At 36.2% G+C, this 15,720-nt stretch overlaps 1 protein-coding gene across 2 annotated transcripts in view; it reads right to left on the bottom strand.

Moving 5' to 3' along the window:
* The window catches only part of Unc5c (unc-5 netrin receptor C), a 336,174-nt gene that overhangs the window by 55,760 nt on the left and 264,694 nt on the right, over window positions 1-15,720 (bottom strand). For both annotated transcript variants that reach the window (XM_028760465.1, XM_028760464.1), the window contains exons 5-7: window positions 8,759-8,939; window positions 4,704-4,871; window positions 2,133-2,297 (exon numbers count right to left, since the gene is read on the bottom strand). In XM_028760465.1, the coding sequence (XP_028616298.1) occupies window positions 2,133-2,297; window positions 4,704-4,871; window positions 8,759-8,939 (514 nt within the window). The remainder of the gene's footprint in view (window positions 1-2,132; window positions 2,298-4,703; window positions 4,872-8,758; window positions 8,940-15,720) is intronic.

Here is a 15,720-nt window from a genome sequence, read left to right on the forward strand (position 1 = left end):
TCCTCATTGGCAATTACAACTCTGTGGCTTTCTGTTCTAGTTCATTCCTTTTTCTTTTTGCACATCATCTCTCCTCCAAGCTTCAAAGTTTTGTCACTAAATAGGCTTTTGTTTGTCACCAACCAAAGGTAATATTATTTATTTGTCAAACTTAGATAACTATACTTCACCAGAAATTCTAATCTTAGAGGTTAACACTGTAAAATACTATAATTGCACTGCAAAGCAGTATCTCTTTCGTTGTTTTATCCCCCAGGAAATCAATAGTGGTATGGACTACAATTCTCAGCTAGACCAGAGTAGATGTAGGAGGACAGATGAGAGAGTTTATTGACTGGGTAGGAACTGATAGCATAAGAAATCACAGCAGCAGAAAAAAGATGGCTTTTTACCTGAATGACCTCAATCCAAACTCCAAAATGCTTTTGTCCAACAAGACACTTGATTTAAAAACAGCAAGACAACACATAAACAAAACAAATACAAACAAAACAAAAACACCACCTGTGTCCCAAATCATCTTTCCTAGTCATAAGAACACTACAAGCCATTATTGCTGGCAAATATCTAATCATAAGGAAAAATCCCATTATGACAATGAAAGATGGTCTAGATATTGAGTCACTGGTGGTAAAATGATATGTATTTAACAAATGTCATAGATTAGAAAGGTCCAATGTCCCAGCATGTAGCACTACATTCATTGTCATCTATGATGGCTGGAATTTTTAAATACGTGGAATAGAGGTAAAAGCTATTATACGAGTCAACACTGTTTTATTGTACTGAGACAGGATGAAAATACTAAAGAAAAACAACCTTCCAAACCCTCTCAATGTTTGTACTTTTCAATTACATCAATCAAATTGTTTCATATGAAAGGAGAATATAAAATAATAAAAGTGATATATTCATGTTGTTACTTTGGTCCTCAACTAAAACTCTTGTCTGGGTATGAAGGCTGTGTCTCTAGACAGACAACTAATAAATCAGCTGGCTTCCCTTTATTTTTGCCTTTGTGGCATGGTAGCTGTCCCTAATCATCAAAAGCTTAGTGGCATGACAATATTTGTGGAGCTCAATTGAGAGGCTCCTGGTTTTTCATTCAATTTGAGCAATATGATCATGTATTTGAACTTTAAGTAAGTTTTCTTTTAAAGTTCCTTGTGTATATAGACTCTGAAAAGCAAACAAAGTTGCACATGAACGGTGAAAACAAAATACTTGTTCACAAATATCCTTCTGTGAATACATCTCATTATACTTGCGTGAGCATGAACAATGTCAACATTTGGCCACCATTAGTTCAAATTCACAACAGCACATTGTTTAATCCATCTGCCTGAACAATTCTACATACTTCACTTCATGGTCAGGAGCAGAGAGTTCTAAAAGGAACTCTTCAACAAATGTTTGGTTGTTTGCAAGTATTCAAAGCAAGCTACCCTTTCACAGGAAAAAAAAAATCTAAGCATAATACATGAAAAATAGAGAATATAGCTCGTTGCATCTACCATAGCACCTGAAGTCACCTTCTACACTCACTAAAATTATTTTATCAAAAATATTCTCCTTGAATAAGATAAATTATACCCATGATGTAATTTTTAACACAGACCCAGCAGTTTCAAGAGGTCGTGAAGATGCTCCTACTAAAGATTTACTGTAGGTTCATAAAACTACCTGCAGAAACATTTACTGTCTGTGTATGTTTTATATTTCAAAGATGTTGGTTCACTGCCAGGCATGCATTACAAATAAATAGCTCACTTGTTAGATGACATGCTTTGAGTCTATGAGGAGTTTAAGGTACCCTTATGTGCAAGGTAATACAACTGAGTTAACGGTTCTCTGGTCTGGAAAGAATGACAGTCGCTCCATGGAAATGGCTGAATTGTTTCTTGCTTGAATGAAAGCAATACTCTGTGTCACAGTTGTTAATTATACAGCTATTATTTATTCCAGTTCTCATGAGAATAGCTTTTACCAATTATGAAAGAAAGCTAAATAGAGCTGTATCATTGCAATTTTATTGTTCAACATTCTCAATTACTAATAGTCCTTGAAGATATCCAAATGATCTTGGTCTTGGTCCCCTCACTCATTGCCTGCATTTCTTCAGTTTGACTTACCCTGCATGCATAGCCCATCGGTGCAGTTCTTGGATTGGAGGACCAGGCCATCACAGTCCTTACCCCCATTCTTGGGGGCTGGTGCTGTACACTCCCTCCTGCGCCAGTGGGTGCATTCAGTCCCACAGGTTGACCATTTGCTCCAAGAAGTCCATCTGCCATCCACTGTCATGAAAAAAGGGAGCATAAGGTCAGAAGGAGCAGTACTTAATGGGTAAAAGAAGCACAGCTGAATTCCAACATGAGAACATGAATAGAAGAGGGGACCCGAGTGAGAAGCCTGGCATTCACTTTAGCCTCTAGTCAATGATTCATGCTCTGCCTATGGGAGTTATGTCCATTTTGTTCCCTGCAATGGGTCAGGGAAGGCATACTGGGATATCAGGAGCTATGTAATCAAGATTTATTCATTAAAGGGGATACTTCTGGATACTGTATTGATTATTAGAGGGTTTCCTTTTTGATCAAAGATTTCTTCATTTATAGTGTTATGTAAACAGTGAAAGCAAATATGTATGAGAATTGGAAGCAAAGGATGTGTAGTGGTGAAGAAACTCATTCGTTCTCTTTTCCTTCTCTCTTCCCCTCCCCATCTCTTAGGCTCTATACTCTTTGTTTTCTTTTTGTCATCCAGGTCACTTGGTTTTGCTGAAACCTTCAGTACTCCTTCCCGTAAAGGTGATACTTTTTGCAGCCTATTTGATGATTCCATTCTATAATTTAATGGTGTACATATTTCTATTCATACTGAAATGATATTTAAGTGAATTTCTAATTTGGCAGTGATATAGTAATACATAATTGACTCCATTTCATTCTAATCTTGGTGGATTACTTGTAAGAAAGTTCAGTAATAATATGCTGAGATATCTCTATCTTGAGAATATATAAATTGATGTTAATTTGAAAAATAGAATAAATTGTTATACTTCAAAATGAATACTTTTATATATATCAAAGAAATAGTATTAAACTGTTAAACCAAGTTTAAAAGGTGTTTGAATTTTCTTTGAAATACATAAATAACTACGATTAGGTATATTTCACATAAAATAATGCCAAGCATCATTAATTGAACATTGAAACTTCCCAAATCTGAACACTAGTTAAACAATATAAATTTTAGAAGCTTACACTATTTGGCAAATCTTTCTTATTACTAAGAAATTATAAGTAAATGTACTAGCGATAATGTATACTAGAGTAGAAATATGTCCATGTTCAAAATTAAGGAACACGTTACTATTTCCATAATACACAGTCAGCTATACATCAACTCCCAGTTACCCAAAGCAATGATATTTGCTTTGCTTCAGATCAACAATTATGTGCTTGTTACATAAAATACTGGCATATAAGTGTATCTTTGTTTCTCTCTCTCTCTCTCTCTCTCTCTCTCTCTCTCTCTCTCTCTCTCTCTCTCTGTGTGTGTGTGTGTGTGTGTGTGTGTGTGTGTGTACCCACATTGTTCTTTCAACTCAAAGTTGTCAGTGGACTCTGAATTATAGGAGTCAGAACCTAGGTGAAATAAGGGAGAGTGTACGGGAAAATCTGAACCTCTAAGTTCACCCTCAAGTCCAAATGTGTTCCATAAATAAGAGCCCTCAGTGGTTCAATGCAGGAAACCAGTTTGTTACTTGGAATCAATACTTACTTGAAAATATAACCAGTAGATAACATTTTTCTTTCCTCCCATTTCTGAAGAATGTTCTATTAAAGGATGAACAGTAAAAAGTTGGGCCAAGCAAAGAGTGCTTAAGGAAGCTGTATATTCAAACAGTGATACTGATAACAGAAATCCTAACTATTGAGTACAATGAATTTATGGATTATTTCAAAAACAATTTTAGCTTAAGGCCTGGATATGTTATGTGACTAGGCATTTTAATAAGTTTAAGATTTGGTTTGGATCTGGGTAATTCTTAACTCAAATTTACCTTGAATCAAGAGCTGATGGAAATATGAAATACTACATGATAATTCAAAGAAGCAAAGGGACACAATTTTGGTATAGGAACCACTGCGAATAATTTATAAGACAGCTGACCAAGACACACAGATAAGAAAGAGCTCCCTGTGCTGTATTTTCCAGATCTGTTATCTCATGTGTCACAAAGCTTACCCTTTCTTTTAATTCTTTCCAAATTTGCCACTGTCCAGAAACTGACACCACACATCAAATATTCCAGTATAAAACATTTTCCAAGTTTCATGTCCTATTAATTTTCATGGATTTCTGAAGATCAAGGGTTGTTATTTCTAACTTTATGTTGTTTGCAACACTGTTAAAAAACATTTAAATTAAAGGACATGCAATCTTGTATCTCACAATTTAACTAGAAACATAGGATTACATTAATGGTGTTTGGCCTCTTATAGCATGTTGCATGTTTAGATGATAAAGTTAAAAACTCTTGGAGAAATCTGACTTCTCAGTAAGGTAAGTACTGAATGTGGAATGAATTTAAATAATGCTTATCACATGTCTCAGTCTAGGTTGGCTATTCGTATATACTTCTAGTATTTTTTGAATGGTAAAAGAACTTAGGAAGGAGAGGATCCTTTATTTACCTGGGCATAGTGTAGTGCATGCTATTTTCTGCACACTCTGCCCCTCACAGAAGGCCCCACCATTGAGTGGGGCTGGGTTGGTGCAGGTTCTTGTGCGTTTCTGATATCCTCTCCCACAGCGGCTGTTACACACAGACCATTCTGTCCAGGTAGACCAGCCACCATTAACTGAAGGAGACAAACCACAAGAGGTGGGTTAAACATATGGGAATGTCCAACACATACAAATCACACACAACATACAGACTAGAGTCATACCCCATGTAACCATAAAAAGAGCAAGGTTTCAATGCTAGAGAAGGCCACAAATAGCATTTCACAGTTTTGCTGGATAGCTGAGAATGCAAATAGAGATATACAAAATTATTTTCCATATGTAACTCACAAAAATAAATAAGATGATGTTCTTTTTTCCTTAGCTAACTTTTTTTGTATCTCTTTACCTAGTTAAGTTCCAAAAGATTACTTTTGACAGTTTATCTCACATAATAAATGTTTACATCCTGATACCATGTGAGCCGAAGCATGGGAACTGAATAAAGTCATGTTGACTCCTTAAAAATCAAATGTGTAATTATTTTTCTTCAGCATTTGCAAACTTCACAGCTTTTCAAGGAATTGTATCCAGTTTCACAACCTACATGTAAACCCAATCACAGAAAAATCTTACCGCATTTGAATTTTAAACAAGTTAGCAGTCTGACTGACCTAGTAACTAGTTGGCATATTTAAAATGGATACTCACCTTGTGCAGAAAGGCTAATCACGGTATGTGATAGATTGGTCAGTAGATATGTGACATCTTTATATACGTGACATCTTGAGCAGAAGACTAAATCATAGTATATAATGGATCACACACACACACACACACACACACACACACATATATATATAATGGTATATAATGGATAATATATTCCCAGGAGCAGAATATGTATAGGGTATAGGTATATCACTACAAAACAAGAATTCTATACTACTCACAGTATTGATTTCTAGACGACATCCCTTCTAGAAAATAGCATGATTTTTAAAATAGCACAATAATGTATATAATATTTATATAATCTATTTAATTAAATAATTTTAAACATGAATTATTTGCTGGTAGCTAGAATACTATGGAACAAGTATATGCATTTGCCTCCTTAGATAAAGAAGAGAGTTTGCTGCTGAAGTAGCACAGACTCTGTACATACAAATGATCTGCTACAAATTATATTTTCTAGAAAACTACTCACTCATCAGTAAATAAATATGACTATATTTACAGACATGAACAAGGTATTTTTTGTAACATTTTAAAATGTGTGATAAACAATTCAAATAATGTATGATTTTAAAAAATAGGAAAAGGTTAAATTGTTTATTTTCATGTATGTTATTAAAATGATAAAGCAAGAGGTTCTCTAATAAAACATAGGTGTTTAACATTATACATTACATAAAAATGACATGTATAGTTTTTATTTTGATGTACTATCTATGCATATAAAATACTAGTGGTATCATATTAATTTCAAAAATACTATCGGTAGATGACAGGGTCAAAGATATTTTCTTCTTTGACCTTTTCTGTGCTTTTTAAACTTTCCTTAATAGATATACATCTACAAAGCCAAAATGACAGTAATGAAAAAGGAGAGATGAAACAAATTGGGAAGAATTGATGATTAGATATGTATTTCCATGGATTGATGAGCTCAATCCATGAGTCTTGGGCAATTCAATTTATGGAGCCACGAAACTCAGGAGCAGACAGTTGACAGGTAGAGTTTTAACTGGAACTCCAAAATCAAGCTCCTGGTTCAGCTTTCTAAAATATCAAATGTCACAGTGTTGTCATGGACACTGCTTACTAGCATGGGAAGCTGAGACTCTAAGCTACATCTATAGTTACCGGTCTGTTGATGTTCTGCTGTGATGTGAAAAAAATCAGAATTATTTATTTATTTACTTGTTTATTGCAGAAACTAGAAGCATCTCTTTATTTTATAGAGAAAGAAAAAAGGACTCCATTAAAAAAAAAAGCCAGATAGCTGCTGATCCAGGTCTCATTGCTTTATCTTCAGTCCCGGCTCATGTTTAAAAATGCTCCTGTTATATGTGTATGATCCATTCTAATATAACAGTGTCCTCATTGCATTTGCAGATATTGAAATTATGCTATAAGTAGAATGGAGACTTGCATCTATATTAAATACCTATAGAATACATCTATTTATAGTGTGCCTTCATTAGTTATTTGCGATTGGCACATACTATGATTGGGTCCCATTGCTTCTTTGCATTTTAAATGCTGTTAATCAAGTGTTTCAGTCAATTTAGACTAAGATAAAAAGTACAAAACAATTTCTTGTGATTTAAGAAATACAATTGCTTACAATTCAACACAGCTATTTATCTGGACAAGGAAATTAAACCCAAGAGTAATCAGGGGTTTACAAAAAATTAGAATGCTTCAATCCTGTAATTAAAATGGCAGTTGTAAAGAATTGTTATGTGCAGCTTCTGGAACCTCATGATGGTTTCTGTCCTTGTGACTCCTCATCTTGCCAGTACACAACCACACAATGGTACTGTTGGAGAGGAAACAACTTATCTCTATATTTTTAGATTCCTTTTCAGTTGTATATGAGAATTAAACTTATATAAGAAGGATAAAAACACACAAGTGGATTCAACACATGTTTACCAATCATAGGAAGATCACAGAGAAGTAAGCAGCCACCAAGGCCAGGAGCACTAAATGTGTCTGTATCCAAGAGATGCTAAGTCAGGAGAAGGTTACCAAGAATTAAGAGTTAATTGAATAAGAACTGTACAGAATTCTCCTGTTTTCAACTTTCTCTATGGTAAAAATTTTCTTCTTAGTATACAGGAAGTAGTTTTTCTGGGAACTCCTCTTGAATTTGGAATAAATGGGAGACAGTCAGGTGATCTCTTTGGATGTGCTATTATTAAATTGCCTTCAACTTAAGAAACAAAACAAAACAAATAAAACAAAACAAAACAAAACAAAACAAAAACATGTAATGGCATATTCTTTGGCACATTATTTTATTCTAATCTTATCTCCTTTAGGATAAAATTTTTCTCTGAAGCAAATGACAGGATAATTTAACTGAAAACCTCTACTTCACAGGCCATCCAAATCCAGGCATATGGCAGACCACACAAGTACGGAGAGACAGCTTCATTGTTTTCTGAGTAGAGGTAAAGTCTGGGTTCCTTGTTCAAAAGGAAACCTCACCTCAAATAGTTGGGGTTTAGATTCCTCTGTGACAATAAATAAATATAATGAAGACTCAAAGTTCTCAGAATTATGTAAATGTACAGTGTAGTCTTTTAGTGTATGAAACAGTAGAAAGCTGAGCTGAAGGATGAGTCACCTTGAGAAATAGCTAGGGACTAATGGAGTGCCAGCTGCAGAGGGAGGTAAGCATTGATGCCACTCTAAAATGGGATCTGCAACTATTTGACACTTGAGGAGAATCAAAAGGTTAAGACATGGCAGGCTGAGAGGGGCCAGCGAACGCAAAGTCATTTCATGAGGTTTTACCATGTTGTAGGAATAACAGTCCCTTGACCACAGTTGCCTTTATTATGACTCTTCAGTCTTCGAGTGGAAGCAAAAAAGCAAGTTCTAAGGGTGGATGGGCACCAAGTATATTTATGGAATCTCTTGGTTTTATATTTCTTCTGGTGGTATAATCATCAGTCTGAGCCTAGAGTTAAAGGAATGTCATTGTTCTGTCTAGAGCTCTGTTGTTTCCCAAACTCAGTCAGGTCTTCTTGGTAAAATTCCTCCTTGAGAAATGAGACCCCTGAGAAGCAGCAGATGTGGGCAGTTTCCAGAAACTTACCCAAGCTTTATCACACTTAGGAGCCTCCTGGAAGTAATTAAATCTACTGACCATGCATGAGGCTGGAGGAAATGGTGGTGAGAATCTAAAAGAGATTGGTAGCTGGATAATTTAAAACGCAATAATGCTATAAATGAGAACAAATTGCTTGCATGTGCTGGACTGGGAACCTGAGGGTTCTCTTACCATACACGATGACAGTGGCAGTGGTGCTTTTCCTCTTGGCAACAATGTTTTTGGCAACACAGGTATAGTTTGCTGTATCTGAGAGTCGGGCCTGCTTGATGATCAAGTTGTGATCGATAGTAATATAAAAATTCCGATCTTCAACGGGATCAATTATGTCTTCATTCTTTAGCCACTCTATCTAAAGATGAACAAGAAAATTTAATAAATCCCCAGTCCGGGTCCCTGCATGACTGCTTGTCCTGACTTGGGTTTTGTAGTGTATATAACATCGTTTCATGCTATGAACTGCATCCAAGCAGAGGAAAGTTACTTTCCAAGGTCATATTAGGTATCACTCACCTGCCAAACATGCTGATTCTGTCTGTACTACATTTTTCTCAAATGTCAATGAACCAGTTTGGAAATACAGTGCTCAACTGTTTCCACTTTGCCCCGCAGGCAGACATGGGGAATAAGCATTGCCAAGCACAGAACCCAATCAAAAATAACAGGCAAAGCATTTCAAAATGAATCCAAACCTTTTGCTGTTTTATTTGTTTACTCTTGGCAACTTACCTGTTGTTTTATAAAAAAGAACATAAGACTATAAAGAAGCTGAAAAGGCATTTCAGATATCATGAAGGTCTAACAAGGCAACTTTCAGATGATTTACCTGTAGCTTCTCTGCAACATATGGATTAAATTTGCCTGAAAATGCACAGACCTTAAAATGTAGCCAAACACCGATTTGTAGGTTCGTATAAGCCAAAATATTTGGTGGGGGAAGTTTCCCTACCAACACAAACACAATCCAAATAGCTCATAAGTCACGCTCAAATCCCATTTTGAATACTTCTAGTATTCAAATCTTTGGCACATAGTTTGGTTTTGGAAAATCTGACCTAACACATGACTATTCAACATTATCAAAGCATTGTTTTGCTATGCTAACACTATTAATTTAACAACAGTTTTCTGTCCTTGCTGAATAAAAGACGAGAAATATTCTTGTGCAAACTGTCCTTCTGGGGGGTAAACTATTTTTTATCTTGGCAAGATTTGTTTCCTTGTGAAGTAGTTTTCCCATAAAGGAAAACAACACTGATATTTACCACAGTTAAACTTTCCTCTTGCGTTACAGTGGATGTGGACACAGGTAACCTTTAGTAAGAGGGAGTCAATATTGTTGCCATTTTCAAAATCTTAAAGAGCTTCTTCAGCACCACAAGAATTAATCTCTAAATCTGTCAGCGAATTTGACACAACACAGTTCTAAGTTACTTCTATAATGCAAGTGACTGTCAGTTACACTTTTCTAATCCATAGAAGAAAAGCCAGTATTACGAGGGAAAAACAACCATACTCCTGAGAATCTGAAGTGGATGAGGGTACAGATGCAAACCATTATTTATAATCATGTAAATTTGGAAGCAATTAAATATACTTGATATTTGCACTAATGGTAGGGAGAACTACAAGGGGATCCATTTAAAACTGGATTTTTAAATATGAATTTTATTGTCAGATGCATACCACACATGATACTAGTAACTAGCTGCCATACATTTATATGTGTGTGTATGCAAAGTCCCAAAGCCATGTACTAATAGACAGCTACTTGACAATACTGATCTGACAGTCGACTTTATTATTTTTTGGTCTAGTCTTGGCCTTGGTTATCAGTCTGTGATGGCTTAAATAAAAATGGCCCCATAAACTTATAGTAGGTGTCATTATAGAAGGCCTTGTTGGAGTACGGGTGGTCTTGTTGGAGGAAGTGTGTTGCTGGGGTTAAGCTTCCTAACACTCCCTGGCTTCTTCATTCCTACTTAACCCACCCTTGTCCTCCACATGTCTACTTTCACTGAAAGTATGCTCAGGTGTGAGCAGCTTAGACACTATCAGGCTAGAGCTTAGGGCCCATCATACTTGCTAGGCAGCAGCATGTAGCTCTACTAGTCTCTCTCTCCTTCTTACTTTGCTTCTCTGGACACAGCACATTCCAGATGTCCAGGCTCATTCAACCTCCTCAGCTTCCTTGATCAAATTTGTAGACCATGGTCTTGATCTCTTGCCTCTCTTTTCTATTCAGATTCACTTTTATTTTTGTTGTTGGATTCATTGGATGTGCTGTATATAATTCCCAGGTTTTTTCCAATCCAGACTCCATGCTGATCTCTGAGCTCATACCTGCTATCAGTTGCCTGATAGTGTCATTCTAAATGGACATTTCCAACTTTCCTTTCCTGTTTTCTTAATTAGCCCAGCCAAGGCCATGTTCAACCTACAGCTAGTTTAAGATACTCTCTTGGTTACTGTTGCATTCTTTCTTTCTCTGACCATTTACTATTAAGCAGCACAACAAATTCTGACTCTTTCTTGCCTCTGACTACTCATACCCAAGTTACCATTTCTCTCCTGGATTGCAAAAAGACCCCAGTGGAGTAGTTAGAGAAAGGACTGAAGGAGCTGAAGGGGTTTGCAACCCCATAGGAAGAACAACAATATCAACCAACCAGGCCCCCCAGAGTTCACAGGGACTAAACCACCAACCAAAGACCAGTGATTCCAGCTGCATATGTAGCAGAGTATGGCTTTGTCAGGCATCAGTGGAAGGAGAGGCCCTTTATCCTGTGAAGGCTCAATGTCCCAGTGTAGGAGAATGCCAGGGCAGTGAGTTGGGAGTGGGTGGGTGAGGGAACACCCTCATAGAAGCAAGGGGATGGGGACTGAGATAGGGGGTTTGCAAGGGGGAAACCAAGAAAGGAGATAACATTTGAAATGTAAATAAAACATCCAATAAAAAATATCAATAGAAAATAAAAGAATCTTGCATCTTCCCTTCTACATTTCCTCTCACACCTCAATATTAGAGGACTCTGCCACAGCATGCTACACCATATCACGAGACCTCCAATGACTCCTTAGTTAACTCAATATCAACCCTGAATCCTTACAATGAACTACTGTGGAGCCTCATGCTGTCAGAAGACCACACTCTTTCAGAGTTTGACTTTCACTATTCCTGTGACATTATCTCTCAGTATGCAGGCTTTGTTGCAAAGACCATCATGCAAGTAACTCTTCTCTTGGTGGGGAGATACTGAATCTGCTAATGCCTTTACGTATGCATGAATCAACCTTACCTGAGCTGCTGTTATGTTGTGTTGTCCTTCACCACTGCTCACATCCTTTTAGTATATCTGTTTCTGGTTCGTTTTTGTACTTTCAGCCCCCATGTATTCCTATATGCCAGCCAATCACATTCGTTCTTTTATTTTCTCCATCTCATTTATTAAGATTTTACTAATTTTTGTCCCCTAGAAAGGAAGCTACATGGGTTTTTGACCTGCTTTTTTGGTTCATATGTAGCCCAAGCTGGTCCTGAATATATATAATTTTATTGCAAGAGTATTTCAAGTACTATAATTCCAGGAATGGGCCATCATGCCAAGCTTTTATGCTCCCCCCTTTATCACTGCTGTCTCTTCTGTTCTGGAACTGGCCTATAGTTAATGTTTAACCAGGATGTCCTTACATATGAATGAAAACAAGACATATAGTGGAGCGAAATGTGTTATGCATTTTTAGGTTCCTATAAGAAGGTTTCTGTTTGAATGTCAGAATTAAAATTAAATATTTCTAGTGAGGACCAGACCCTAGACATGATTTTAATTAAATAGATTTAGCTATAGATATTGTTCTCCTGGGGATCTAGAATTCAACTCCCCAGTGCCTTTGAAGATAGCTGCCTCACCTCTATGTGGCGTTAACAGAAGCATTAAATAGAAGATGAATTCCAGTTACTCTGGGAAACTTCCAGTTTCCTGTTGCCATCTGAATCTAAGTCTATCTGTTCTATAGTCAGTGAGTCTTTCTCCAAAGATGATATTTGTACACAGTATATATTAACCCTGTATTACCTTCTTGAGAGTTAAAACCAAAACAAAAACCTATGGTTGAATAACTTCTGCAAACTTTTCTGAAGATTACAGAATCTGTTTGTAAAATTGCTTCCTAAGAAGTTGGGTTAGTGGCTTAATGATAAGGTGTTCATCTAGTCAAGCATGAATGAGAACCAGGGTTCTGTCTCTACCAAGATAAAATTAAAAACACCACCACCACCACCAAGGAAACAAATGAAAAAGAAGGCTGGGTTATATGTTTGAGTTGGTTGAATGTGTGAATAGCATTCTCTAAGCCCTTGCTTTGATCTTCATCCTGTATAACCTGAGTGTGGCGATACATAACTACAAAAAACTCCTCAAGTAATGAAGAAGATGCTCAAAGTCGTCCTAGGCTATATGGTAAGTTCTAGGCTCTTCTGGGATACACAAACCCCTGTCTCAAAAAGAAATAATCCTAACCTGTGGTTTAAACTCATACATAATCCCCAAGCATAGACTGTGTGTAGGCATTGTGTTAAGTGCTGAAGAATAGTCAGGCAAGATCCTGATGATAGAGCACCCATCAGAAGGAGGTGGAGGCATATGCATATTTGCAATAGGACATATGTTAAGATATGTTAAGGGGAACTTGAGACTGAAACATATGGAGGAGGGACCTTGGTGGGGTAGATATCTACACTTGCTTTTGGTGATGGAATTCTGATGACTGAGAGGCAAATGACATTAGAGTAACAGGGCACTTAAGGAAGTGCATGTGCTTGGGTACAGGCTAGAAAGAAGAATACTAAGTGGATTCTGCAGGTTCTGCCTTGGGAATCTATGTGCAGAACAGGGTTACAAAAGGCAGAAACAATCTGAGGGACAAAACAATGAGTTGTGATTGACCAATCTCATGAGGGATCCATACAGGATGACGCTGGCAAATGTTTAATTACTCAAAATTCCCTTGCTTTTTTTCTGTAAATGGTAAGTTTTGAAACACTTAAATCCTGATGACTTTTCTTTGGGTCAAGTTTATCTTAACATTAAAAATGGAACATATTGATTTTAAAGGATATTTACAGTGCAAGTAGGATGAAATAATATTTAATTATTATTTCTGGCTAAGACAAAATGTTAGAGCAATCATGAAAACTTAAATATAAAAAAGAGAAAAATATGTGAGAGTAATTCTATTTATCATGTAAAAGACTATCTGAGTCACCAAGAGAAATCAATATGCAAGAGCTGTAACATCTAATTTTAAAAACTATGTTTCATGTGCTAGCTCTGGGATCAGCAGTGCCAAAGAAAATGATTCCTCCATTTTGAAGTAATTCCTTGGATATATTATATACTATAAAAAATTATACACAACATCTCTTCTTGTGTTGGGTTTATATCACATTGAGTAGTAATCAATTAATTGTTCTAATGAAATTTATTCACAGTGCAGTCTTGGTTAGTTGTGTTACTACCTGCCTTTGCTTCTAATTCTCTTCATAGTTTTGATAGTATAACATTTTTCTCTTTTATCCTTCATCTTTCCCACTTGGCAAACTGATTTATACATTGCAGAACTCTTTCTGAGTTAGTAGTTATCTTTAACTGTGTATAAAACACTCAAGAAGACAGAAAAAAGAGGTTGAATTTCAGAAAGCAATAAAAGGTTTCTGCCATAAACCATGACTACATGGCTGTCATGATGCTTAGTACCCTTCAGTGTCTGTTCTTGGCTTTTGGAACTGTAGCCTTTGCTGCCTTTGGGGGACTTATTTGATGTTATTTTCTTAAGTGTTTAGAAAGTATGGGGTTTTATTAATGGTGAAAAGCGAGCAACAGCAGAATGATTTCCATATTCTGCTGTTAGTGTTTGATTTGAGTCATTCCACTATGCATATCTGAGAGTCTTCCGGAAAGTGACAGTTTTTAAACTCTCAAAGAAAAAGGCTGAGTACACTGCTGGGTTCAAAGCTGAACTTGTTCATTTTGTGTTATTTGTGTCTACTTTGGGTTGGTTTCTCAACTATACAACTTGCTGCACTTATTTATAAAATGAGAATAATTCTAGACCACATTTCTTAAGGATTTGGAGACTGAATGACCTACCTCTAAAACACAATGAGTAGTTTAAAATTATCATCAATATTTAACTAAGAATATACTAAATGTTGTAAGACCAAATGAGAAGAACTCAAGAATTGGAAGAAATCATGTTAGTCTAAATAACTTGAAATATGTTAATGTCTGAGTTCTTTTATCCTTCAACTGTGATTTACCCTCCATTTACTTTTAAAAGATAATCGAGCACTGTGTAAGGAAGCATTGGACAGACCAACAGCCATTTGGCAGGTACTGAAATATAATATTTAAATAACTTGTATAAATGCTTTCTAATCCTGTTAGAAGACACCATCACTGCATCACTTCCTAAAAGCATATGTAAAGTGTATTTTTAATTGAAGACATTTAACTATATTAAATCTGATATTCACTTCTATTTTGGTAGTAAATGTAAGAAATATGAAAAATACACAGTCACATATATACGTTATTCCATATAGATCTACATCATTTCTCAATACTTATTCTTCGTAACATCACTCTCCTTACCCATTCTTCAATATATGGCATACATTTAATGATTTCTATTACTTTAACTAAACTTCAGGGATAAGATTTCCCTCTAGCCATTTCAAAATGAAAGATATGTAAAAATATTTTCAATGGGTACACCTTTTCTATGAAATCAAGCAGCATCCAGTTACGATCTGTCCTATAGACACCATGTCTTTGTACACACGCTGGAGCTGAAATTCATAACATTAAATCTAGACATCCCATGGCGTGTGATGTTTTTGCTCTGCAGCACGTATGATGCATGAGAACATGATATAGTTCTGTGAAGGAAAACATCTCACTTTGTGAATCCTGTTTCAACATTCAATCATAGAGCAGCAAACAGAATTACTCTCATACAATTCTAGCTGAAAGCATTAGCAAATAGGCAAGAGTGAACATTGATCCAGAAGACATAACCTGAAGGTTTATGTACCACTCCAAAAGCCATCTGCAACTCCAGGTTGCTAAGCA

Source organism: Grammomys surdaster, unplaced genomic scaffold (assembly GCF_004785775.1).
Source record: "Grammomys surdaster isolate TR1022 unplaced genomic scaffold, NIH_TR_1.0 126531, whole genome shotgun sequence".
In the NCBI taxonomy this organism is placed as follows: Eukaryota; Metazoa; Chordata; class Mammalia; order Rodentia; family Muridae; genus Grammomys; species Grammomys surdaster.